This window comes from Adiantum capillus-veneris, chromosome 13 (assembly GCF_014529385.1).
Source record: "Adiantum capillus-veneris isolate H3 chromosome 13, ASM1452938v2, whole genome shotgun sequence".
Lineage (NCBI taxonomy): Eukaryota > Viridiplantae > Streptophyta > Polypodiopsida > Polypodiales > Pteridaceae > Adiantum > Adiantum capillus-veneris.
Genome location: NC_140943.1, coordinates 34,441,682 through 34,468,849, shown reverse-complemented (window position 1 = coordinate 34,468,849; position 27,168 = coordinate 34,441,682). Strand labels below are relative to the sequence as shown.

General features: G+C 45.3%; 3 protein-coding genes across 4 annotated transcripts in view; all 3 read right to left on the bottom strand.

Annotated features, from left to right (window-relative positions):
* Window positions 1–749: 749 nt before the first annotated feature.
* The window catches only part of LOC147443792 (histidinol-phosphate aminotransferase 1, chloroplastic-like), a 57,591-nt gene continuing 31,172 nt past the window's right edge, over window positions 750–27,168 (bottom strand). The window contains exons 9-10 of one of the 2 annotated variants that reach the window (XM_086526588.1): window positions 1,195–1,317; window positions 750–1,121 (exon numbers count right to left, since the gene is read on the bottom strand). In XM_086526588.1, the coding sequence (XP_086382714.1) occupies window positions 957–1,121; window positions 1,195–1,317 (288 nt within the window). In that variant the 3' untranslated portion in view covers window positions 750–956. Of the gene's footprint in view, window positions 1,318–27,168 lie in introns of both variants that reach the window. The other variant, XM_086526585.1, reaches the window with a different exon arrangement.
* LOC147443794 (uncharacterized) lies at window positions 18,356–20,351 on the bottom strand. Its single transcript, XM_086526589.1, has one exon. The coding sequence runs from the start codon at window positions 20,230–20,232 to the stop codon at window positions 19,825–19,827; it is 408 nt and encodes a 135-aa protein (XP_086382715.1). The 5' UTR covers window positions 20,233–20,351; the 3' UTR covers window positions 18,356–19,824.
* LOC147443793 (uncharacterized) lies at window positions 20,403–26,281 on the bottom strand. Its single transcript, XM_086526584.1, has 2 exons — window positions 26,092–26,281; window positions 20,403–25,977 (listed from the first exon to the last, which is right to left on the bottom strand). The coding sequence occupies exon 2, from the start codon at window positions 22,435–22,437 to the stop codon at window positions 20,989–20,991; it is 1,449 nt and encodes a 482-aa protein (XP_086382710.1). The 5' UTR covers window positions 22,438–25,977; window positions 26,092–26,281; the 3' UTR covers window positions 20,403–20,988.

Sequence of the window (27,168 nt, the reverse complement as noted above, 5' to 3'; positions counted from 1 at the left end):
TTAACTTTGGAATAACCACTCTAGACCAAAGAGTGTTGTGCCTTTCGACGACGAAAGGGCAGTCACTTTTGTGACATTTACCCTTCCGCCTACTATCAATGTGTGCATGATTGGCTACGTGTCTCACCCGTTCTGAGGTATCCAACGAATTGAACCCAACACCTTTCTTTAGTGTGTTTAAAGTTTTAACTTTGGAACAACCGCTCTAGACCAAAGAGAGTTTTAACGTCGTAGGAAACTATCCCAAGAGACCTTAAAAATCTATCCGACGAGGAGAGTTGAGCTCAAGACCTGTTATGAGAGAGAGAGAGAGTGAGAGAGAGAGAGAGAGCTTACGTTGAAAAAAAGGGTATGAGAAAACATACATTTTGGGTGAGTGAAAGGCATAGAAAGCTTTTGTACTCACACAAACAGCCCAGCATTATTTGTTTTCGCTCGTGCTGAGTTATTACTGCATCAACTCCTGAATGTGGCAATAGCATGAAACATGATGCCTGCAAAAATGTATCCTACTATTTTTCACACAAATGGGTTTTCTTCCAGCTGCACGTAGTTTTGGTCCACCGTTTCCACAACGAACTTTCCACAGGCATGTTGCTACTCTTGTTATATACTGCTTTTTGCCCAGTGATAAACCCATTTAACATGAACTAATTAGCAATGCATTCTGAGTCTCTAGAACTACAAAAAGTTGCCAACAATGCACTGATGAACTTAAAGGTCTGACAAGAGAGCCAGACACACACAGAGAAATGAAATGTTATATTAATATCTTCAAAAGGCCAAAGTGACCTATGAGACCAGAAAGTTACAATGTGGTGGATCTGATACAAAGTCAGAGTAACGAGAGAGAGAGAGAGAGAGAGAGAGAGAGAGAGGGGCTATGCAATTCACTTTCACAGCTTTCCCACGATAAGAAAAAAGCTCTGCTCTACAAGGGTGGTACTTGAATACTTCTATAATTCTCTGTCATACCCATAGCACTCCCTTGAGAGCGACGTGTAAATATCATCTTTCTTCAACCTGACACTGCAAAATTGGCTTTTTCTCAATTGCACCCGTGTTGGTGTGACAGATGCATCCCTCCAGGTAATGTTGATTTCACCAAGCGACCCATCATCCTACTGTTAAGGAGAATGGACTCCTGATTGGTTCCCTTCAACAAAGAACTCTCAACAGTACTCACTTTCCAACCTTCTTAAATGCTTTCATTAGAGCATCTGTATGTTCAGGCTTTCCGACAGATATCCTGATAAATCCTCTCAGCTCTTTCTTATCATAGTGGCGCACCATCACTCCCTCCCGGGCAAGGTCAGCCTGTAACCAGAAAACAACTCAATAGTGCAACTCTCTCTTTTTTTCTCTTTTGTTTTTTTGAGAAAAGGTCCTACGAGACCACTGGAGATGCTCAATGACCTATCACCCAGAGGAACTACAATAGTGGGCTAACTATGTGTCGGTTATCTAAACATCAAGGTGGTCTGTACGATGAATGTAAAAGGAACCACTGAGGGGGTGCATAATGCCGCGTTATGTGGGTATGATCCCGATGGAAAAGGACAGACAATCTCGCCCATGTCTGAAGAAAGACGCATCGACGCTGCTCCGCTGCCCTGCAGGAGCCGGCTGAAGAATTCCACTGACTGCAAAGAGTATGCAGCAACTCTATCCAAATGGCTGTCAAAATGGTGGGCGTAGGGCCCAGAATGTGGGCACATCGAGCTTTCCACATATTGTGGTGAAAACTGTGTCTCGCTGGGAGAAATTCAACTCGTGACCTGCATCTGGGACCATCTGTAGAGTGCCTGGTCTATATCCTATTTGAGTAAGCAAGAAGACCGGATCTGTCGGCACGCCCTGGAAAAAGGTCTGTGACCCTGGATCTTGTACAAGCCATGCAACTGCCCCCCACATCACAAACCCATCATGGATGCCCACTCTACTCAACAAACAACAAACTGCCATCCACATTGGCTACGAATATGGACTAACCCAGAAACAGTGCCTCAAGGACTCAAGCTCCAAAGTGCATCTCTGACAAGTCGGATCTTGACCAGTAACTACCGACCAAGTGCCTACAGGCAATCCAGCATGTGCTATCATCCATATGAAAAACATACCTTGCGGCTAATCCGGAGGGTCCAGACTCCAGATGCATGCCCAAAACTGTCACTGAGAAGCTAAGAGGATGCCTTGATCCTACCATACCTCTGACTTGCATCGACGGTGAGGTGGATGCCGAGTCCGCAAAAGAAGCCTACTCCCAAGGGAGGTTGTGTACTCAAAAAAGGATAGAGGGGCTCCCACATCGCTCAACGAAGGCCACTGCCACTCTCCAGGATCCCAATCCAACTAAACAAGGGGCTTGCCTTGCCAAATCCATAGACTCCAAAGCGGTGCCTCCTCAATGGTGAAAAAAAGGTCGACACATGATCTCTTCTAGACCTTAACACGCTGCCAATGGGCAGTCAACTGCTGATCAGGAGGAACCTCACCCTGAAAATCCAGTCTAATGTGACGTCCATGATGGCCAGTCTCAACAATGCTAAAGACTAGAGTCCCCTGCTTAGCAACAATCGGGTCTCTTGAGAGAGGATCGAAGTACACCCACATCCTTGATGAGAAGGTAAAGAAGTCCCTCGATAAAGGCATGCCAATCGGGTGGAATGGCCTCATCAATCTCTCATACGGGCAGCAACCCCAATGCGGATCCCGTAGGTTTCTCTGATAACTTGTGACCCAACCAAGGAAGAATGGGAACAATGGCGTAAAGAGCTTGCTGGCCCGTCATCCCAGCTAGCCCAATCAATGTAAGTCCTCTCGCCTAGCCGACGGCCTTCTGCATCTGTCACATATACATTCCATACAAGTGGTTGCCTCGCGACCTCCTCAACACAAGAAGGCAGATGTCGGATCAATGCAGGACGTAATTCCTTCCAAATCCGTAGCAAGCAGTGCATAAATGGTGACAAATGGGATGCATTCAAGGATGCATCTGTGAAGATGAATCTGATGGTCGGACACCAAACATTGGCATCATCTAGAGATCCAAAACGAGAAGATGCATGTGACAAAGCATGGTGTAGAGCCGGTTTTCCAAGGCTCTACCCCTGGAAACAATCCACGTACTATGAGCTTCGCAAGCAATGCCTTGCTCTGCATCTTCGGATCAATAATCCCCAATCCTCCCTCTCTAGGCAATATGATTGTGTTCCAATGGACTCATAGTCGAGTGTCAATAGAGCCATCGAGGCCACCCCACAAAAAGTTGCATACAAGGCACCTCAAACGCGCCATTATGCCAGAGTGAAGAGTCATCAGGATGTGAACCAAGCCGTCGCAAGAAGAACCAAATTCACCACAAGCCACGTCATGTCAGATGCCCATCTAAGTGTAATAACATCTGTCAAAACATGTGTACAAACCATTTATGTAAGAGGGCTCCATAACTAATCTAATGGACTAGTCCGGACGTGCAAGTCCTGCAAGCAAGCTCACAAAATCGCTGGTACTAATCATCCTAGGATTCTAGACACTCCTATCTAGATGCCCATCGAAGTGTAATAACATCTAACAAAACACGTGTACAAACCATTTATGCAAGAGGATTCCAAACCTGGAAAGCCTAATCTAATGGACTCGTCCACACATGCAGGTCCTGCAAGCAAGTTCACAAAATTGTCGAAATCCATGGCAATACTTTCCTAAGGTACTTGTGGTACCGGAAGGGGCTGAAGCAAGCCAGGGGTCTTATGGCAATCATACTTAGCTTTTTGGCATGGTACACATTCTCTGGCATATTTGTCTATGTAAGTTCATAGTGTTGGCCAATAAAAATATCTTTCTAGGGCCTGTGTTGTAGACATTATGCCTCTATGACCTGCGTAAGGAGAAGCATGTGCTTCATCCATTACCTTTGTTCTAAGTGGACGCACCACACAAAGAGCCAGATGGAAATAAAGGTAACCATCATTAATAGAGTAGGGAAAGAGTTCGATACCAGTTTGTAGCTGTTGCCAGATTTTACCAAAATCGGAGTCGTCACGGTACATCTCGGGAAGAGATTCCAACTCTTGATGATGTATACTTATTATGGCATTTATTTGGGGCCGTCGGAGAGAGCCAATCTGCCACCACATTCTTACTTCCAAAAGTGTGTAAGATTTGGAAGTGAAACATGGAGAGAAAATTGGCCCTCCTCATTTGTTTCTCAGATAACTTGCGTTGAGAGAAGAAATATCGAAGGCTCTGGTGGTCTGTCTTGATCGTAAAATCTGCTCCCAAAAGATAGTGTTTCCAAACTAAGAGAGCGTGGATAACTACCATGAGTTCCTTCTCATAGATGGAAGCACGAAGTTCTGCATCTCGAAGTCGTCTACTTTCATAAGCTATTGCGTGGCCTTCTTGGTTTAAAAATGAGCCAATGTAATCACCTGAAGCATCACAATGCACTTCAAATGGTTTCTGAAGATCAAGCACGACGAGGATGGGTCTATGGGTGAGTAGGTACTTAAACTTTTCAAAAGCTTCCTTCTGCTTAACCCCCCATACAAAAGATATCTTTTTCTTTGTGAGATCATAGAGAGGTGCAGCTACATGAGCAAAATGGCGAATAAAACGTCTGTAGTAGGAACAGAGGCCGAGGAAACTTCGGACGTCATGAACCGAAGCAGGTTGTGGCCAATCTGAAATAGCTTGAACCTTTGTTGGGTCCATGAATACTTGATTATGGGAGACAATGTGTCCCAAATAGTAAATCTCTGTCAAAAAACATTCACTCTATTAACTTGAAGTTTATACTGCTGCAATTCTTGAAACACAGTCTGTAGGTGTCATTTGTGCTCTTCCTTTGTGTGAGAGAAGACTAGGGTCCATGCATACTTGATTATGAGAGACAATGTGTCCCAAGTCAAAAAAAATTCACTCTTCTTAGCATTAACTTGAAGTTTATATTGTTGCAATTCTTGAAACACAGTCTGTAGGTGTCATTTGTGCTCTTCCTCTGTGTGAGAAAAGAGTAGGATGTCATCAAAGAAGATTCCTGTGAGCTGTCGATGAGGACGAAAAAAACGGGCCATCATTCAATTGAAAGTTGCTGGAGCGTTAGTAAGGCCGAAAGGCATTACTAGAAACTCGTACAATCCGAAAGTTGTTTGGAATGCAGTCTTATGTATGTCTTCAGGAGCAATACAAATCTAGTGGTAGCCGCTCTTGAGGTCTATGTGGCTGAAAATTCGTGACCCTTGTTTGTCTAAGATTTCATCAATTCGAAGAATCGGAAACCTATTCTCAATCGTAATCTTGTTAAGAGAACGATAGTCGATGCACATTCAAAAAGTTCATTTACTTGTTTAAGGATTTCTTCTTGTTCCAGACTAGCTCGATACGGTGGCTGATTTGGGGGTGAACTGCCCGGAATTAGATCAATACGATGGTCTTCCGGTCTTTCAGGGGATAATTCGTCTAGAAGAGTGTCAGTAAAACAATCCTTATACTGATTAAGAAAAGTTAGCCGATCATTATCTAAATTCGACAAGACATTTTCAGCACTCACCTCTCTATCTTTAACAAAAATCAAGTAAGCAGAAAGACGCTTCTTTAATTCTCTTTTGTGACTGACTATAGGAATAGGTCATACTGCTGCCCTTTGAAAGTGAAGCAAAAATTTCTTATTTACATAATCTGGGAGAGAATGGATCTTGTAATGCCAAGGCATGCCTAAAATAACATCACAGCCTTCTATCGGTGCAGCTAGGAAAGACTCTCGATCAGAGTACTTCCCAATCTTTAGATTCAAATGCCCTTGCATTGGAATGGAATTCGTAGTCAACCCTTCAAAGACTGATCTTGAACCTATTGGAGTTCCCAATCTCTCGGAATTAATTCCAAGAGATTTTGAGGTATTTAATGAGATGAAGTTGTCGATGGAGCCTGGATCAAACAAGATTAATACTCTTTGCCCATTCAATGTAAGATGCAGTGGAAGTGAATGTTGAACTTTGCTCAAGATGAATGCTCCGAACTGTGCTCAAGGTTCCTTTTACTTACGCAAGGGAGAGCCTTCCGTTCCTTTAGTGAGAGAGTGCAAATGATCACAAACAAAGTGGGAAACACTGTGAGTGAAGGTGCTGAGACTAAGAGATAGAGAGAAGAATACGACACCAAAATGTTGTCAAACCCTCCTCCGAAGGCCCCACTCTCTATGGCAAGAGTGGTCTACTATTGATTGCACAAATCTCTACAATGCTTTGGACTTGCCGACGATGAGGACGAGACGGGACGGGCTGAAATCTGAAAACGCTAATGGCTGAAATCTGCAAATCTTTATCTCATGAATTCTGACTCTATGTCAGTGACGACGACAATGCAACGACGACGCGCTGAAAATGCAGATGTTAAAATCTGCGTTTTCCGGGCTGAAACTGCAAACGCTCGCTGATCTGACCGTGCGGCAAGCATCTGCTGCGGGAAGGTGAGATCTGCGGGGTTCGGGACTTCTACTGCGGTGTCTTGATGCTGAAAACTGAATACGCTGATGCTAATTTGGGTTCCATCGCCAAGGAACTGCAAAACACTGGGCTGCTGTGCTGCTCCAAAAATGCTAGGGCTGTATTGGGGTCTTGTTGCAAAAACGCTAGAGGATCTGTTGCCCTGCTGTCGCCAGGTTGGCCTACAAATGCAAAACGCTGGGGCTGATCTGCAATGGAAAGAAAACGCTGGGTCTTCTTGCCGGGGGGTCTTGCTGAGAAGGTGCACTGCCGGATCTCTGGTCCTTGCTGCCTCTTCTGCCAGAAAGCGCTAGCGCTGGGTTTTCTTAAATACTCGCTTGTCAAATTGCCCTACCCAGTTTCCCAAACAAAAGTCACTTAAAAATAATAAGTGAAAAGTGGCTAAAATAGGGAAAATAGGTCTATGCACTATAAAAATTCTCCTGATGGGTTCTGATGGAAATCTGATGGTCATGCTGTGTGCAACCAAAGGATATGCATCTACTCTAAGTGCCTAGACATGCACGGTCTGCGAACAGACTCACAAAAGTGCCAGAACACTTCCTAATCTAGTTGAACTGAACCCATGTCATGAAGTAGCTTGTCCACATACACATAGGGTTAGATGTGCACGTGACATCCCCTTCTTTTCAAAGTGAGGTACTGGTACCGAACTGTATGGCGTCGAGGGAGATCGCCAACAGCATCTGGAATCCTGGAAAGGACTCTTCACCGGCCCACTCTGATACGTGGGTCATACGATACTTGAACTTCATAAAGGTCCACAATGCTTGCTTCTTTGGGCCGCGCCGGAAGCGACACAAAGTCATGTGGCTCCTTCAATGCTTCAACTTCGTCTATAGTCATGCGTCTACCTTCTTTAAGAATCTCCGAGGATGAAAATTCTTGAAACCACTTCCAACACAAAAATATGAACATATCCATTCCACGTAAAGTGACTGGAAAAATTCTAGTCTTCTTTAAAGACTGTGCATGCAATGTAGATGAACATATAGAAGAATGCCAAACTGTTCATAACACACACAAAAAATGGAATCGAAACTTGTCTTTCTTATCTAAATCTATAAACTGTGGCAAATCACAATGGAAATGCCAAAGCTTGATGCTCAATCCTTCTTGTGCTCTTTCGGATACTATGTCATGCTGTCACGTGCAACAGCCCAACTCTATGTGTCCGTGGACAAGCTACACCACAGCAGGGTTCAGTCAGTCTGAACAAGTTAGATTAGCAGTGATCTGGCACTTTTGTGAGTCTATTCGTAGACCCTGCATGCCCAGTCACTTAGCATAGATGCATATTCTCCGGTTGCACACAGCATGATCATCGGAATTCCCATCAGAATCCATTAGCATCAGTTAGGGGAATTTTCCAATGCATTTAGCCTATTTTCCTATTTTTGGTTATTTTCACTTATTATTTTTAAGTGACTTTCCAACAAAAGTAGGTAGGGCAATTTTGCTAAGTTAATTTATAAGCAAACCCAAGTTAGCACTTTCTGGCAGAAGAGGCAGCGGGAGCTTCCCGCTCAACAAGCAACTTCTCAGCAGTACCCCCCCTCATGACCCCCTAGCGCCATACTTCCCCATCCCTTGGCGTTTCCAAGCATCAGCATCACCATCGACTCCATCTCCTTGGTGTTTCTCCCCCACAGCAAACCATCGCCGAGAACCTCTTTCCTGGCGTTTTTCTCACAACAAAACAGCCCCAGCATTAGCGTTTCACTAACGCTAGACCACCAGCATCTCTCAGCGTTTTTTATGGTAGTTTTCTTAGCTTGTAGGACTCGGCCATTGCAGCGTTTTCAGCATAGAACAGACCCCCCAAACCAGCGTTTTTCATCAGGTACAAAGCAGTTCAAAAACGCAGCCTGATAGGTCCAACCCTTCAGCGTTTTTACTTCAGTAGGAACCCCAATCATAGCAGTCATTTTCAGCCATAAGCACAGTACGAAAACAGTCATTTTCAGCCCTAAAACAGTCCAAGAAATTCAGCATAAAGAAGATCACAGATTTCAGCCTCAGTCGCCGTCGTCATCACCATCGTCGTCATCGGCATAGTCCAACTTGCATCTGTCCATTGCATTCGCATTGTACACCTTTGTGCAATCAAAGTAGACCACTCTCGCCGACGAGAGTGGGACCTTTGGAGGAGGGTTTTACAACCTCTCGGGTGTCGTATCTCTTCTCTCTCCTTCTCTCAGTCTCGTTCACTTGCACGCACAATATCCACTCACTTTGTCCGTGTCCACAGCACTCTACAGAAGGAAAGCTCTCTCTTTCCCTAAGAACTAAAAGGAACCTTGAGCAATAAAGATCACTAATCTTGAGAAAATACAACATTCATTCCGCTGCACCTTACACATGCCAAGGAAAAGACATGGAATGTGAATTCCTTGAATGCAAACATTTCATCCTTTCATGAGTAAATCCGCATACATCCGTGCTCATTCATGAGTGAATCGTATTCATCGCACAATATGTCATGCCTATGAAAAGGGATCACATAAGGACAGTGACTAAAATACAGAAAAACATCACGAATGAAACACTCGAACAATGTGTGCTGACTAATCATTCGAACACATAATACTTCCTGAGAGGGTTCTTTGGACCTCGACTCGAGAGCCAAGATCGGTTCTTCGTGATCGATTGAATCTGCAATGAGGTTAGCTTCACTAGACAAAGTATCAACTAAACCATCATCCTTGTGAACAATCACATCTTTATCCTGCAAATCATCATGCTCGTGAAAAATCACATCTTTATCATGCAAATCATCATGCTCGTGATAATCATATCTTTATCATGCAAATCATCATGCTCGTGAATAATCACATCTTGACCATGCAAATTATGTGTCGTGCTTTGGAAAAGAAGAGACTGAGAGATTCTCCTTCTCCTCATTCTGTTCAATCTGCGCCTGCACATAAGAAAAAAGTAGGACCAACTCTTGCATGCGTTGGTCTCTCTGTGCTTGTCGATCTTCTGCCGCCAAGCACGCTTGCTCACGCTCACGCTCCAAGGCTACCCTTCTGTCTTCGGCCGCCAAGCGTGCTTGCTCGCTCACGCTCTAGGGCCATTCTTTCTTCGGCCGCCAAGCGCGCTTGCTCGTGCATACGCTCTATGGCTGCCATTCTTTCTTTGTGCTCGCGATCCCGTTCTACTTTTTTTTCTTCGCTTTCACGAGCCAATTCTGCCTTTCTTGCTTCGCGTTCTAAATTCATATTCATCATCATCTTGTCAAAAGCCTCCATAGGAGTTAGTGCAATCCTTGGCGTAGATGGGCAAGGGGGAGGGTCAGAAAAACCTCCTAGTGGGGAAAACTCTTCTTCGCCACTCCCATGCTCACCACCTCCATGCGAAGTATCCATTCCGCTTCGGGTGATGACCATCCACTAAAGTCTTGGGTTCGTAAGTTCACAAGGAACTTGGGTTCTTGTGGGTCTTGGGTTCTTGGGTTCTTGAGTCTTGAGGTTCTTGAGGTTCTGGAGTCTTGAGGTTCTTGAGGTTCTTCTTTCGCTTGCAATCCATGTTAGAGAAGGATCTTCTCTTACCCAAGCTCTACTCCTTTCCCGCGGGTGCACCCCTTGGCGGCCTTGCACTCACACCAAGGTTGCTTTTTCCCACCTCACGTCGATTGGCCGGCCGCTAAGTGCACGGTCCGCTCTCAATGAGTGAAAGAGAAACAAGGGGAGGCTGGACAAGCCCTTCTTTCTTGGGTTTCCTGCCACTCTTCAAAACACGATTAGGAATCGACATGCCCAAGAGGACTTGGGTTACGTGCGACCGCAACAAGCCAGAAAATAAAAATAAAAATCCTTGTGGTTCTTTCCTTGAGTGATACTAAACACTGTCAAAGCTCTGATACCAATGTAAGGTGTAGCGGATGTGAATGTTGAACTTTGCTCAAGATGAGTGCTCCGAGCTGTGCTCAAGGTTCCTTTTACTTACGCAAGGGAGAGCCTTCCGTTCCTTTAGAGAGAGATTGCAAATGATCACAAACAAAGTGGGAAACACTGTGAGTGAAGGTGTTGAGACCGAGAGATAGAGAGAGAAGAATACGACACCAGAATGTTGTCAAACCCTCCTCCAAAAGCCCCACTCTCTATGGCGAGTGGTCTACTATTGATTGCACAAATCTCTACAATGCTTTGGACTTGCCGACGATGTCGACGACGATGAGGACGACGGGCTGAAATCTGAAAACGCTAATGACTGAAATATGCAAATCTTTATATGCTGAATTCTGACTCTATGTTGGTGACGACGGCGATGACGACAATGCAACGACGACGCGCTGAAAACGCAGATGCTGAAATCTGCCTTTTCCGGGCTGAAACTGCAAACGCTCGCTGATCTGACCGTGCGGCGAGGATCTACTGCGGGAAGGTGAGATCTGCGGGGTTCGGGACTTCTACTGCGGTGTCTTGATGCCGAAAACTGAAAACGCTGATGCTAATCTGGGTCCTATTGCCGAGGAACTGCAAAATTCTGGGCTGCTGTGTTGCTCCAAAAACGCTAGGGCTGAATTGGGGTCTTGTTGCAAAAACGCTAGAGGATCTGTTGTCATGCTGTCGCCAGGTTGGCCTGCAAATGCAAAACGCTGGCTGATTCTTGCTGATCGCTGAAAACGCTCGGTCTTCTTGCCGGGGGGTCTTGCTGAGAAGGTGCATTGCCGGATGTCTGGTCCCTGCTGCCTCTTCTGCCAGAAAGTGCTAGCGCTGGGTTTTCTTATATACTCGCTTGTCAAATTGCCCTACCCAGTTTCCCAACAAAAGTCACTTAGAAATAATAAGTGAAAATTGGCTAAAATAGGGAAAATAGGTCTATGCACTATAAAAATGCTCCTGATGGGTTCTGATGGAAATCTGATGGTCATGCTGTGTGCAACCAAAGGATATGCATTTACTCTAAGTGCCTGGACATGCACGGTCTGCGAACAGACTCACAAAAGTGCCAGAACACTTCCTAATCTAATTGAACTGAACCCATGTCATGAAGTAGCTTGTGCACGTACACATAGGGTTAGATGTGCACGTGATGTTCAAGCTACCCCACCCTTTGAGTAACTGTCATTTTCCTTTCTCCTTCCTGGTGTTGGCTTGTACGACTGAATTTGATGCAAGAGGAGGAGAATCTTTCTTAAGCTGTGGACAATCTGGTTTCCTGTGGCCTGTCTTGCCACACTAGAAACATTTGCCCTCTTCCATGTACGCTTTCAACTGAGAGAGGTTTGAGGAATTTTCTTTTCTTTGCTTTCTTTGGCTTCTTTTTTGGGCCTTTGGCCTGATCTGCAGGCCGCTTTCGTGTGGAGGTTTCTATCTCAGTAGTGAGAGCCTTCTGCTTTGCATAAAAGGTACTAAACTCCTACTTTCGAGGAGTTCCTTTCAAATGCAAGTTTTCAGCTATAAGGGCGAACTCCATCATAATTTAAAGAGTGTTATAGAGTTTCATACTTTTCTGAAGTCCTGGTTAAAGTCCCGCTTCAAACTTGCGCATCTTCTCTTCATCAAAAATTTTCATAAAGAGAGTGACTTTAAGGACCGCCCAAAATTTGTCGACGTAGTCTGACACAGCTTCATGCTCTCTTTGGGAGAGCCAATCCCATTCTTTCTTCACATCATTAGCAAAGTCGGGAGGAAGGAACTGAGCATAAAACTCCTTTTTGAACTACTCCCAATCTTTGGGTTTGCGTTTCTCCGTAATTGTGGTAAGCCACCAGTTGCTAGCCCTTTTAGATACATGCTAGTATGGCGGAGTTTAGAGCATTCTGAGAAATCACATTCTGCAAAGGCCACCTTGAATTGTCGAATAAAAGCGAGAGCCTTCGTATCGATCCTCTTTGCATTATAGCATTCGAATTTAACATCTTTATCTCCAGCTTTGAACGTCTTCTTCTTTTTCTTGCGGTGTCGGACCGCTTCTTGGCGATGGATTTGGAATTCCAGTCCACCGGAATTCTGTGTCGTCTCTTTTTATGATCCTTGTCTTGCTTTTCTGATTTTGGTGGTTGATCTACAACCTTGTCGGGGGGCAACTCGAGTTCCTTATCAGGAATGATATTATCCAAGTTCTTCATGAAAGAGTAATTTGGTAAGTAAGTCGGCGAAGGGATTTCTTCTTCTTCCTCATGCTACCGGGAGGTTCCTACTGCAAGGTCCCTCTGAGTTGGTACTAGGGATTCTGAGGTGGCTCTTCCACCATCTTTGCTTTCCCTTTTTCAAGGGTCTTAAGCACTTTCTACACTTCTGGCTGAGCAAGAGCAGCTTGCAATTCTGCCATCTGCTGCTAGAGCCGCTCAAGCTCTTCTGCTTGTCCTGTCATTACGGATTTTTTTCCCCTACCAAGGATCGTCTCTCCTTAAGAAAGGAAACGAGAGGACCTTGCTCTGATACCACTGTCACAAATACGAAAGCGTTCGTATTTAAATTAGTGCACAACTTAAATGAGATTGAGATTGCACATTTAATCCATACTTAAGAGACAGACAACACATTGGGGACCAGAAGATGGGCTTGTCCCCCCCCCCTAAAAAGATAATCTTTGTTAATGGGGAATCTTTCATTACAAGCACATAAACCGGGAATCCCTCCCGTTTCTGATCCTTTTTGCTGAGAGGGAGAAATTATATTCTCCCTATTTGAGAGGAAGCAAGGTGCTTACCTCTTACTGAATCCTTTTATTCTTATGGACCAGAGTCCCTACCCCTCAGCGGAAAATTACTTATGCTTATGCATTTATACTCTGGAAGAAACAGTGAGCTTGCTGAACTTTACTTGCCTGCAGCCCAATAGACTGACTTGACGCTTTTCCTTCTACTTGCACGTCATAGCTTCTTCTGGCTCGTAGGTCTTCAACCGGTGCTCCTTTCCAAACAACTACTTGGCAGAAAAATGCTGTTTTGTTGCTCGTCTGGCTGCCTTTATCTTTCAGCTCCGGACAGCAACACGAGAGAGAGAGAGAGAGAGAGAGAGAGAGAGAGAGAGAGAGGGATATGAGGTCTATGTGTGAGAGGGAGATCTCATTACCCTCATGTTCCTTCTCTGTGTACTTCTACAAACAATTTTCAGCTTGTTCTCTCTCTCTCTCTCCTCTAAAAATTGTAAACATTTTTATATGCTATGAGGGGTGGCGATTTACCTTCAATAGGCAAGGGGGAGTGCTGGCGATGAATTCTACCAAGTGTGTGCGTGTGTCAATCTTTCCATATTGTCCACGATGGCTGCTCAAAAATTCCACGCGGCTGGAGAGAGAGATCGTGGTTTTTTTTACCTCATGTGGGCTTTAGTTATTTTGGCCCTTTCAAACTTCGGTGGTCACTTTATTTAAAAATGACCTTTTGAAAAGCATTTGCCCCCCCCCCCCCCTTTGCATAAAATATATAATAAACAGACGAATTTACACACTAAACTTCACAAATTTAAATGGGAATTTCACCTGGTATTTTCCTGCAAAAACTAATGGGAACATGAGCATTTAAAAATACTAAAAATTATTACTCGCACGTCCCCGAAACTTATCATATTAATATGTTTCTAACCAAGAATGCACTCGGTGTTCTTAGAAACCCATCTTCATTTATGTGCTTGGTCATTCTAGCGCGCTCTGTTCTATGTCCGATTATTTTACACTGCCTGAACGATGAGAAAATTCATAATGGTCATAAAGTCCGTACATCTTGTCCCGTAACTATGGATGCATTAATTCATATGTGCACATTAAGTCTTAAAATTTAAAAAAAAATCATTTTTCATTATTAGAAAATAGCACTTCTGCTATAGACCAAGTAATTACAGACGGTACTAATCCTCCTAGGATTCTAGACACTCCTATCTAAAGATACGTACAAAATTGGCTCTGGAAGTTGATGAAGCATGTCCACGTGGCACACAGATCCATGTGCATGTGACTAATTATTTTGTGATCCATTTGACGAATGGATTGGACCGACACGTTCCTCTAACCTAGACCTACATGCATGTCATGCCAGATGGCCACAGAACTATAATAACATCTATCAAAACACGTGTACAAACCATTTTTGCAAGAGGGTTCCAAAACTAGAAAACCTAATCTAATGGACTCGTTTGGGCATGCAGGTCCTGCAAGTAAGCTCACAAAATTGCCAATGCTAATCCTCCTAGGATTCTAGACACTCCTATCTAGAGATATGATATGGAAGTCGATGAAGCATGTCCACATGGCACACAGAGCCATGTGCACGTGACAAGAGTCTGATTCTGTTTCTGTCTACAAAGATGGTATCTACAAACGCTTATGCACAGAGGATCCGGGGAGACCTCTAGGGGAGCTCACTTATATATTGACAGAGACACTACAGGATGCAGCAGCAGAGGCATACCCACACACTGAGCCTGGGCAGAGGCGACGTTTTGGGAGCATACCCCAGAATAGCTGGTATAATGAGCAGTGAAAAGAGACCAAAGCCCGACTTTAGAGGGAGGTACGTCTATGAGTCATTACTCACAGGAAATCACATATTGCCTCTCGGCGTTTAGTACAACAGAAGAAGAGGGCGTTTCTAGCTCGACCAAAGTAGGATTTATATCAATTGTTTTTGAGCCACGATTTAAGCGAGGCATGGCGACTTCCATGAGCACTCTCCCCCACCAATCATCACTTCTACGAAGATATGGGGTCAGTATGCGTCATCCCTCTACACAGTCTGGGCCCACGGGGAAGCCACCTCTTCCAGATCCGCTAGAGTCATGCTCACACTCGTGTGCTTTCTTTACCGCTGAGATGGTAAAGAAAGCCATTGATAGGATGAAGACCAGGAGAGCATATGATCACGATGGCCTGGTAGCGGAGCATCTTATACATGCAAGAGATCTGCTTGCAGAGCTTCTAGCAATGATGTTCAACCGTGCCATGTGCAAGGGCCTACCGGATGCTTGGAGTTTGTCCACTATCGTACCTATCTTCAAGTCAGGGAACCCCATGGAGCCTGGGAACTACCGCACTATCATGATTGGACACACATTGGTACGGTTGTACACATCCATCCTTGAGCAGCACTTAAGTAGATGGACAGAGAGAGGGCGTACGGGCTTTCTCTACTCTTGATCATATTCTGACACTCAGAGCCATTATTATGGAGGGGAGATCACGTGGGAGACGGCTCTATCGTTGCTTTGTGGATTTCCGCAAAGCCTTCGATACAGTACCCAAAGCTAGATTGATGCGCAAACTGCAGGAGATGGGGGTACCCATAGAGTTAATTGGGGGATCATGGCTCTATACAAGTCAATAGTGGGATATGTACGCACTTCTCACGAGATCTCTCATGTGGTCCACCCCACTATTGGGGTGAAACAGGGCTGCCCGCTATCCCCTACACTTTTTGGCATGTATGTGGATGAGGTTGTTGACTACATTGAGAGGGATGGTGATAGAGGAGCACAGTTGGTAGGGACATGGATCCCACTATTGTTATATGTTGATGATATTGTGTTGATTTCTGACTCCCCAGAGGGGATGAAGCGTCATTTAGATGCTTTGTACACATTTGCCCACGATAGTGGATTGTCTGTTAACCTAGGAAAAACCAAGGTTATGGTATTTAACACCACACCACAGTGGGCCAGGAGGTCAGCACCCAATTTTACACATGGCCAGGAGATGGTAAAGTATACAGATGCATACACCTATCTTGGGGTAATCTTTATTGGACCGGTGTTTTCATTAAGGAGAGCAACACAGACTAGATTGACGAGAGCTTATGCAGCCTTGGGAGGATTGGAAAAGATGTGTTCACACGTCCACTTTCAAGAACCTTGAACAAAGTTGTGGCTTTTTGACACTCTAGTGGCTTCAGCTATGCTTTATGGGGTTCAGATTTGGGGACCCTCAATGGACCACCATGGCAGATCTGGTAGCAATGATGGATGGAGATGTATGGATAGGCCTCTAGTCTCTATGATCTGTCGGCTGATTCGGGCTAAGGCCTCAATGACACATGAGATTATTCGAGCCGAGCTAGCTGCCCCCCCCTCTCGTGGTTGAGGCCCTTACTAGATCAGTTTCCTTCATGCATAATTTAAGGGACCTCCCTAGAGAGACACATGCTCTGCTAGTCCTTGAGTCATCCCGACAGCTAGCGCTACAGGAGGACACAGCATGCTGGTATGGGCAGATGACATCATGGTTTCAGTCACATAGCTTCAGCATGGATAGACTGCCTCAATTCTAGTACTCCTTGGATACACCCTCCCTTTCTCTCACACGGACAGAGAGCACTAGACTTAAACGTCAGGATTTGATTCAACTAGATACCAGAAGCACATAGATACAGCCAACACAAGAGATGGGCACGAAGATGGATTTCTATAGAGAGCATCTTCTCCAACTAATAGAGGATGGATATGTGATCAGACCGGCCTATATGGACACTCATTTATCCTATGGGATACGATGTGCTATTCGAAAGATGCGCACATCATCGCATCGGCTAGAGATTGAGACTGGCACATTTAGGAGAGTACCAACAGAGGCTAGGGTATCCCATTTGTGTCATATAGTGTAATGTGCAACGAAAGTGAATGATGTTGCATGGCTCAGGAGGAGTGATCAGTGAGTGCTCAAGGTACCTTCACTAGGCGGAAGGGAGAGCCTTCCTTACTTAGAGAGAGAATGTGCAACTACCAAAACAAAGAGCGAGTGGAAACTGTGAGTGCAGCGTATGAGAGTGCTAGAGAGAGAGAGAGAGAGAGAGAGAGAGAGAGAGAGAGAGAGAACACCAAATGGGGTCTCAAACCCCCCTCCGAGGGCCCCCCTCTCTATTGCTAGAGAGGTATTTGCTATAGATTGCACAAAGGTCTGGTACAATGCTTCTAGATGTTGTGGTACTTGACGACGACGATGACGAAGGCTCATGGCTGAAAATGGCAACGCTAGGTTCTGATTTGTGAATCTGCTACTGCTACGAGACAAAGGCTGATCTACTACCACCAAGGCCTGCAAGGGCTGAGAATGCAAAAACGATATCTATTTAGGGCTGATAACTGAAAACGCTAGATGATCCGCGGTGACAAGATGTCTACAGTGAGGTTCTGCTATCGGATATGAGCGGTTCGACGACGTGAAGGCCTGATCTGAAACACTGGTTCCTTGGCTGGAAACGCTAATCTTGAAGGCAAAAATGCTGATGCAGATGGTTGCCCTTGCTGGTCTTGCTAAGGAGAAAATTCTTTTGCTGCCTCTTCTGCTCTCTATTGGCGCCTTGGGTCCCCTTTATAGGTAAAATATGCTAGGTCGAGCAAGGCTAAATCAGCCTCCACAATAAAAAGTCACTTATTAAATAAATGGATTTTTAAGAGGTGGTTCACATGTTGTCGCAAACCGTGTCATGCGGTGGAGCTGGCTACTAATGCTAATGATCATGGGTTGTGCAATCAAAGGGTATGTAGCTACTCTAAGTGCCTGGACATGTACGCAGGCTCACAAGGGTGTCAGAACACTTCTTAGGCTACCTAAACCCTAGAAGTAGGTACAGCTTGTCCACATGCACATAGGGTTAAGTGTGCTGTGACATCCCCCCCTTCTCAAGGTGAGATACTGATACCATCCAAGTTTGTCAATTAAGTACTGAGTATAAAATGGCCCCGGTAAAGAGAATTCGCTTCGGTGGTGCCCACGACCGCGAGGTGGGAACAAGCAACGTGAATGGGAAAAGAAAAGCTCCCATGGACGACCAAGTACCGACCATCTCACGGGTCAATGACGAGGAAATGGAGGAGGTAGGTCACATTTTAATTCAAGTTTGTTTAAATTAACATTGCATACAATCCTGACCTTAGATCAATCTTTGTAAACATTTTGGCGCCGTGGAGTCTGTCCAAGAGTTCGTCAATCCTTGGAATTGGATACTTGTTCTTGACAGTTACCTGGTTCAGTCCACGGTAATCTATACATAGCCTTAAGGTCCCATCCTTCTTCTTCTGAAAAAGAACTGGTGCACCCCAAGGAGAAGTACTGGGCCGAATAAATCCTTGTTCAATGAGTGGCCTAAGTTGTTCCTTGAGTTCGATGGCCTCTGGAAGTGACATTTTATAAGGTCGCTTTGAGATAGGTTCACATCCATGGATAGTCTCAATCTCATGATCTACCTCTCTATGTGGTGGAAGATTCGTAAGGTCTTCAAGGAATACATCATCATACTCCCTCAACCAGTTTGGTCGGAGTGTGGTATCTGATTGGTCCACCTTGTTGAGCTTTACCGCATAAATTTGCTGCCCCTTTCTCAGTCCCTTCAAAAGTCTGCTGGCCTTAACTAGAGTAGCCCTAGGTCTCCCATTTTCCCCCTGGATTAAGACTTCATTACCCAAGTTATCTGTAAAGGTAAAGTTCCCTTGTGCACAATGGATGTGGGCCTTATTTTGCTTTAGCCAGTCCATCCCTAGTATCCCATCAAAGAATCCTAAGGGTAGGGTTCGAAATTGGGCAGAAGTAGGGTGTCCCCCTAAATCAAAGTCGATTTTTCCTGCAGAGTGTTGAGATACTACTTCCTTGCCGTTTGCTAACTCTACAACTAGTTTGCTTGTTGGATACTTATCTAGCTTTAGCTTCCTCATGCATTTGGGTGAAAGAAATGAAAGAGTGCTACCACAATCTATAAGGAAGTTAACTTGTTCACCTCTGAGAGATCCTGGAGTATGAACAAGGTGGAACCAAACGTAAAATACTGTATGCATTCGGTACGTAAGGTACGCAGTCCTGTATGGATTGAGGTTTAAGGTACGTAAAAATACGCACTATTGGTAAAAAACCCTTAAAAATTAGGAAAAACATTTGAAATTTCACAAAAGAAGCCCACAAATATATAAACTATCAATCTATATGGCTAAATGAAAAGGCCTACCTGCATTAAACATCAATCAAGTGACCTACCATGGTCCATATACGAACATGGGACACAATACCCGATTTCAGTAATAGTATGACAGACTCGATACCATAATCTCAAAAGCAACATAGCATTGTAAGGTAAGAGACAATGTACATCAATGATCATACAAGGGTGAAGATCCAAAGATTGACTAATGATGATTAAAATACTGCAAATACAAAACTCAACACTACAATCATCCCGGCATGAAAATGGCATATCAATCATGACCAATGAGAATGACATAGCAATCATGACCAATGTCTGATGCCAACTACAAAAGCTCATAAACTAGCAAGGTGCAAATGCCAAAAGTTAAAACTAATACATAGCATGAATAATACTAGAAAAAACCCAATGGAGTCCTCAGTCAAGAGACTCAAGTCTCTCTCTCCCAAGACAACTAGCTTAGAACTCATCATCGGATGAAGATGAGCTCTCTGCAGAGGAGAGAATGTCTCCATGTGACAAGACATTGCCCTCGTCGTCGTACTCTGGCTCCACAACCATAGACACCTGTGGCTGCTCTGCAACATCCTCAAGATCCTCCTCCTCTGTGGCGTGAATGAGACGAACCGCCTCATTTGCACGTACTTGTGCTTTGCGGACAGGAAGCTTTCCTTTGCGAATGCTCTCACGTCGTGCAATATCTGGATCTGGAGCTCGCTCTTGGAGTGGAATGTTGCATGCCCGTGCTCGCGATCTGGTCACTCGTCGATCCACACTCTCCAACTCTCTATGAAGTAGTCGAAGAATCTCCTCCTGCTCATCTCTCGTCTGCTGCTCAATGTTCTCTATAGTGGAATCAAGCACCATCTTAACCTGCGTGGGATCTACCTGCTCATAGAAAAAACCGAACGTACGTTACAAAGAGTTCGATCATATCATCATAAGTAAAATCGACGAGTTAACAAAACCACATATTTAATATTACCTGCTTTGGTGTCCCCAAAGCATGGTAGGCTCGCACAAGCTTCATGTTGGCTCTACAGTAAACCAACCTCTCTAGTTGCGCAGTGCTTAGCCTATTGCGTATTTTGGTGTGGATCAATGAGTAGGCACTCCAGTTGCGCTCACAAGCACCCGCAGAGCAATCCTTCAATTGGGAAATTACAATGATTTAGGGTTTAGTATTTACCTGCAAAAGTGGCAATGGTTTAGGTTTCGTATTTACCTGCGAAAGTAGGCGTAATGCAAGATCCGTAAGCTTGGGAAGACCCTGTCTCCCATAGCTCTGCCACCAAGTCAAAGGAAACTTGGTGGCCTCCTGTCTCAGTGCCACAGGCCGCACAAAGGAAGGACCTAAGCTGTTGATGAAGCTCGTCATCTTAGCATCAATCTCCAGTTGTGTGTCCTCGTCATACCTCAACGAGATGTATGAATCGCGTAGTGCAAGCAAATCTCTATCATGGAATAGTTTTGGCTTTTTGTAGAGAGGATGGAGACATGCAGCCATTCCATGTATAGGACGGCTCATGAACGTCCACCGACTCTCCACAATAGCCAGTATGTCATCTCGTCTGCACACATCCATCAAAAAAGAAGCATCTCAGTGTAGCAGGTCCGAGCTATCTAAAAAAAACAATTGCCAACAATTGTCAATGATGCAATCAAGGAAACATACCGCTGCTGAGACAAAGAAGGACACTCTCTAATGTGGCTCTTCATCTGCAAGAATAGATGGTAAACCAGCCCTAGTGTGGACCCCTCCATATCCGTGACACGCAGCAACACGTGAACAGGCTGCAAAGCCACTGTGAGAGACTGCACCTCTGTCCAAAAGCTCTCATCAAGAACACGCCTCTGGATGTACTTAGTGTTCTCCTGCTGGGAATTGTGCATGTCTCTCCATTTGGGATCCACCACTGTTTGCATCAGGGAATCCCTTAGCTTGAAGAGCCTATGGAGCACCAAATACATATAGGAAAACCTGGTTTTTGAAGGCCATACCATATCCAACTGGCTGTGGCTCCTAAAGATGGCAAGTGCTTGGTGCTTCTTGCGGAAGAAAGTGGTGATCTTTGTTGCATCAGACACAATAGGCAGCACCCAAGGGAGTTTCCCTATCCCCTCCATGAGTAAATCAAGGCAATGTGCAGCACAGGGGGTCCAAACTATGGATGGAAACTCTGCTGAAATCAAGTCACCCATTGCTTTGCAATTTGATGCATTATCAGTGACAACCTGTACCACATTCTCTGCGCCAACGTCTCTAATGGCCTGCCGAATGTGCGTGTAAATGAACTGACCTGTGATATGTTCCCCTGCCTTCCCTGCATCCACGGCTCGCAAAAAATATGTGCCAAGGCAAGATGACACAAGAATGTTGATGATGTGTCGTCGACGTATGTCACTCCAACCATCTGAAATGATTGTGCACCCAAATTGTTTCCATCCTGCCTTCACTGGAACCAAAGCCCTGTCAATCAAAGCCTTTTGCTCATCAAGCATTGTCGTGCGCATTTTCTTGTACTCTAAGCCAGTCCATGTATCTGTGGGACCAACCTGAGCAATAGCCTTCACCATCCTTTTCCATTGGTCAGTCCTCAATACATTGAAGGAGATGTTGCACTCAATAAGAGTGCGAGCAATCTCCATCTCCACCACCTTTTGTCGCTCCTTGATCCAAGATTGAGTATGCACACGCGAGGGCAAGGTGGTCTGCCTAGGCCCTGTGACATCCTCCGTATCATTAACATCCTCAGAAAACACATCCTCAACATCTTGCATGACACGAGCCCTCTTCCTGTTAGACTGAGCCCGTGCACTAGGTTCACTACTTCCCACCGTTTGATCTTGAGTGTCCGTCTCCCCAAGGTCTCCGAGAAGGGCATCATGAAGAGCATCTTGTGTAGATTGTTTTCCCCTACCTTTGTTTACTCCTGCCATTGCTGGAAATTTTTCTGCAATCAGTTGATCTTTTACAGCAGGCGGCACCTTCTTGCATGCTCCACAATTGGCTGTACATCCTATTGCTGTCAAGTGTCTGACGACACGAGTGACCGTACTCGTCTTCTGCATCCCACAATACTTACATTGCCAACGTCTACACCTGATCCGGATTGCCCTGGAGTCTTCACAATCTCAATGACATTAGTGTGAATGTTCCAGAGGGGGTTGGCTTCGCGAGGCATGGTGTTTTCTTTGCAAGAAAGGCGCTCACAGACTTGCTCTGCACCTGCTCTGCAACTTTTACAGAAGCGCACACTCTCTGTAAAGAGCTATACTGAAAAAATAAAACGCTACCCTATCGCTGCAACGGACGCCACACGCGCTGGCCAAATTTTTAAAAAAAAAATACTGCACCGTACGGATGCAATCCGTACGGTACGGATCCGTACTGTACGGACGTACCGTACGGATTGCATCACGTACGTACGGTACTACCTTGCGTATGAATGACTGGTATTGCTCGCAACCATTGGGGCTGTCAATTGCAGCATGCAAGGTTGCTGTCACGAGGACGTGGCAGTTATTAACCATGTCACAGAGATGTGGCAGCTGCTAACCTTGGTTGTTGGTTTCTTTCCAATGGGGTTTATTTTATTTGTTTAAGACCCTCTTTTTGAAGTAGCAAACGGTCGGACATTGTATGGCCAATGTGAACGGTAGATTCACCCGCAGACGGGAAGTGGTCGGCACTGGAATTCGTATGGTAAGAGGATGTCTAGGCTCAGAGCAAGATCATATAGGTCCCCCCGTCGCACTTAGCAAGTTGGTGGATACTAGGAAGTGAACTCAATTAAGGCGTAAAGTCAAGGTGGGACTACCAACAAAAAGTATCCGACAGTTGGGCCACATTGCATTTTTGGATGCGGTCCCAATGAGGATAGATGGTCAGAAGACCAGTGGGAGCCCAATGGAAGCATCTCCTAAAATTTAGGGAACTGCTATTTTGGGCCGTGAAATGTGTTCGCGTCATTACCTCCGGTATGACTAGGGGAACATTTTACAACTCTGCCGCGAAGTCAACTGGGCAACCGGTCAGGATATTTTTAAGCAGCGAACCCGAAACGGGCAAATGCTTGTAAATGCGCCAAGTGTCAACTTTTCATGCACTTGCCTCTTGCAAAAAAATGGGCGCTGATTTTTATGTTGGGAGAGGCCTCATTTCAGCTTTTGTCACAGGTTAAGAGCTATGGAGTGCTTCCTTTCCCTCTCATGTACAGTGTGGTACTAGGAGTGATGCCGTGCACACTACACACTGCTCTCTCTCTCCCCTACGTGCAGTTATGTGATGCCCCACAAGAGGGCTACTCATTTGACTGATGTACAGTTGTGTGGGTTCATGCTTTTGTGCTGAGGCAAGAGCCTCCTTGAGCAGGAACAGGGGTAGCTAACTGCTGCTCCAAAGCAGGCACTGGTGAGGGTCATAACCTCACCGTACAGGTGCAAAATCAGCGCTGTGTATGCGCTGTAATTTCACTGTTTTTCAGCCATACGGACGCCAGGACCATTGGGAATCGTGCCCCACTGGCAAAGGACAGTTAGGGGACTGTTTGGGGCTGAAAACAGGGCAAAAACCAGTAAATACAGCGTGCTGAATTTACTGTTTTTGGGCAAGAATCAGAGGGTATACGCCAGTGCAAGTGAGTTCCAGTAGGGGAATTGGTTTCGCGCAAGTTTTGGGGCTGTTATGCTGCCGAAATTTGGCCAAATCAAATGGTATCTAGGTGGATACACGTGAAGGATTCCCAAGACCTTACCTTGTAATTTACCCTCCTAAAGAATAAAGAAATACCGAAAGGGGCGCCAATTTTGGGGCCTACAGGTTGTCGGCGTATGCTCGGAGCATTCTAGCTTCCGAGCCGTGTGTGTATTCAAGTGTTAACTCCCGTCGCAGGTTCTCTTTGCAAAGTGCTCTGTGTGTGTGTATAAAGTAAAGAATTTCGGGTGAAAGCCAACGCCTACCGCCCTACGGGCCGGTTTCAGTTGCTCTCTCCACTGCTTCATCTCCCACAGTTGGTTGTACCACTGCGGCATTCACTCTGGCGGTAGCTCCACGCCCTCACCCTCTGTTCATCCTTCCACGTCCTCCTCTTCCATTAGGTTGGCCACGCCCATGGACATTCAAGGGTATGGCATTAGCGCTGGTTGCCTGAGTGTTCTTGGGGCACTTGGATCTGTAATTCCCAAACTCGCCGCAACCATAGCATCGAACATTTAGGAACTCCATGGTTGTGGTGGTAGCCACAATAGGGCGCTGGTCATACACTTGGTTGGCTGGTCTGTTATTCCAAACATTTGTCCTTGCTCTTTTTGCCAAATGACTCCTCCTATTCTGATTAACTTTTTGTACTTCAAGAGCTAAAGGTTTGGCCCTCAACAAGGCATCCTGCAATGTTGTCGGCCTGAGAGCTTCCAACCGAGTATTCAAAAGGTCGATTGGCCCTCGGCAGAACCTCGCTACCTGTTGTTCCAATGTCATCTTAGGAGCATATCTCCGAAGAGTGACGAACTTTGAATAATATTCTTCCACAGATGAAGTCAGCTGCCGAAGTGAAAAGAACTCGTTCATCTTCAAGGTTTTATAGGCGGGTGGTAAGTAACGCCCCATCACTGCAGCCTTAATGTCTTCCCAGGATTGGGAAGATCCCTTAATATCCAAGTCCCTGCAATGTTGCTTCCACCATATCTTGGCATCACCAGACAAGCGGAACATTGCCAGCATGGTTTGATTCACGGGTTGGGTTCCCGCAGCTTCAAAGTAGTCGTCCATAGCTTCCATCCATACTTCCGCATCTCTTTCCACATTTGCCTCCTTGCCCTTAAAGAGTGGAGGTTGGGCTTGTTTAAGGAGGAGCTTCTTTTCTTGCGCCGCCGAGTAGAGAGCAGCAAGCGGTGCCTACATGGATTGCACGAGATTCTTGATACCATTACTTATATTTCAAATAGACACGAGACTTAAATAAAATTCAAGATCCCACTTTATCAAGAGACAGATATTCAGAGACAAAAAAAACACTTCATTGATGAAGATTTATTACGATCGAAACTTCTCAAGGCTTAGGATAACTCATGATCAATTTATTACATGGCTTTTGGAATGCTTATAAGATACGCCTAGCAGGTTACATGATACTCTACTTTATTCGCGAAGTAGTTCCTATACTCATCTTTGAGTGGATAGTAAACTATGGTGTCGAGTCGGGATTCTTCTTTTGGTACTCCAAAAGTTCTAACTCTGTTTGCTGGGATTACATTAGTGACTTTCTCCAAAAGCCACTCATTGAGGGTTTGATTGGTGCCGTCAGAGACAGTCAGGTCCATACGTGTAGGCAGCAAGTAGAATATCTGCACCACCCTCAATTCTTCTCCCCAACGTATTTTCTTCAAATCAGTAGCTAGGCATCCTAGCTTCCGAGCGTTGATGTAGTAAACCCCTCCTGCAAGTGTCCAATCGAGCCCCCATCCTCTATCGATGCGAGTGGAGTGCGGTGTATGAGCCTTCATCAGCATCTCCATGACATCTCGCCTGAATTGGTAAACTGGGGATCGTCGAGCTTGTTCGTAAATACGCTCAAACACTTGGAACTTCCGATATTCTAGCACGGGGTCTTCCTGCAACACCAATGCAAGGAATTCGGATCAGCTACCTATATACCCTTAGTTCCTTTTAATGTTAATTCGTATGCAATGTTAATTTAAACAAACTTGAATTAAAATGTGACCTACCTCCTCCATTTCCTCGTCATTGACCCGTGAGATGGCCGGTACCTGGTCGTCCATGGGAGCTTTTCCTTTCCCATTCACGTTGCTTGTTCGCGCCTCGCGGTTGTGGGCACCACCAAAGCGAGTTCTCTTTACCGGGGCCATCTTATACTCACTACTTTATACGCATGTCCACGTCAACAACCACCGCAACCATTCTGCCCAGTGGTCATGCCACATCATCACTTTGTGACTCTCTCTCTCTCTCTCTCTCTCTCTCTCTCTCTCTCTCTCTCTCTCTCTCTCTCTCTCTCTCTCTCTCTCTCTGTGTGTGTGTGTGTGTGTGTGTGTGTGTGTTTAGACATCCGCTTTGCTTGTCACAAATTGCTAACATGTCAAGCCACTGAAGAATGAAGCCAACCTGCAAATCCCAGTCGAGGGGCCTAAACCCTAGAAGAAGCAAAAGAAGAAGTATAAGAAGAAGTCTTACCAACTTATGAGACCCCGTTCGATGGGGCCCAAGTAACCCAAAGACATTAAAGTAAAGCAAGCCCCCACACACACACTCAATTGGTGGCGAATTGATGACGTGGGAGCAATATGGAGTCCCGGATTTTGCGTTGGCAGTTATACGAATTTTCGCAAAACGCGTTGACAGCTTTTGGCCACCCGCTTTTGGACAAGATGCTTTTGAGTTTATAGCTTTTCATGTAAACTGCTTTTCATAGGCCAAGGGCCTTTAAATATGAACCAGGGGCTCGTTCTCTGGCATGCTCCGCATGAGGTGCAGAGGGTGGAGTATTGGCACTATACTAAGTTCAAGCAATATAAAGAAATACCAAAAAAGGCGCCAAGGTTTGGGGCCAGTACTCTTTGGGATGGAATTCCGCCACTCCGCCACTCCTCCCTCTCTCTCTCTCTCTCTCTCTCTCTCTCTCTCTCTCTCTCTCTCTCTCTCTCTCTCTCTCTCTCTCTCTCTCTCTCTCTCTCTCTCTTTCAGTTCCGTTGTTATTTGAAGTGCTTAAAGTCTGTTGAGTCTATTCTTTTCCGATAGCACGTGGTGCCCGTTCCCGTGACAGTGGTATCAGAGCTTCAGGCGTG

Coding starts and splice junctions, on each gene's coding strand:
- LOC147443794 (XM_086526589.1), bottom strand. CDS start 20,232: ATGGTGCTTGATTCCACTATAGAGAACATTGAGCAGCAGACGAGAGAT.
- LOC147443793 (XM_086526584.1), bottom strand. CDS start 22,437: ATGCAGAAGACGAGTACGGTCACTCGTGTCGTCAGACACTTGACAGCA.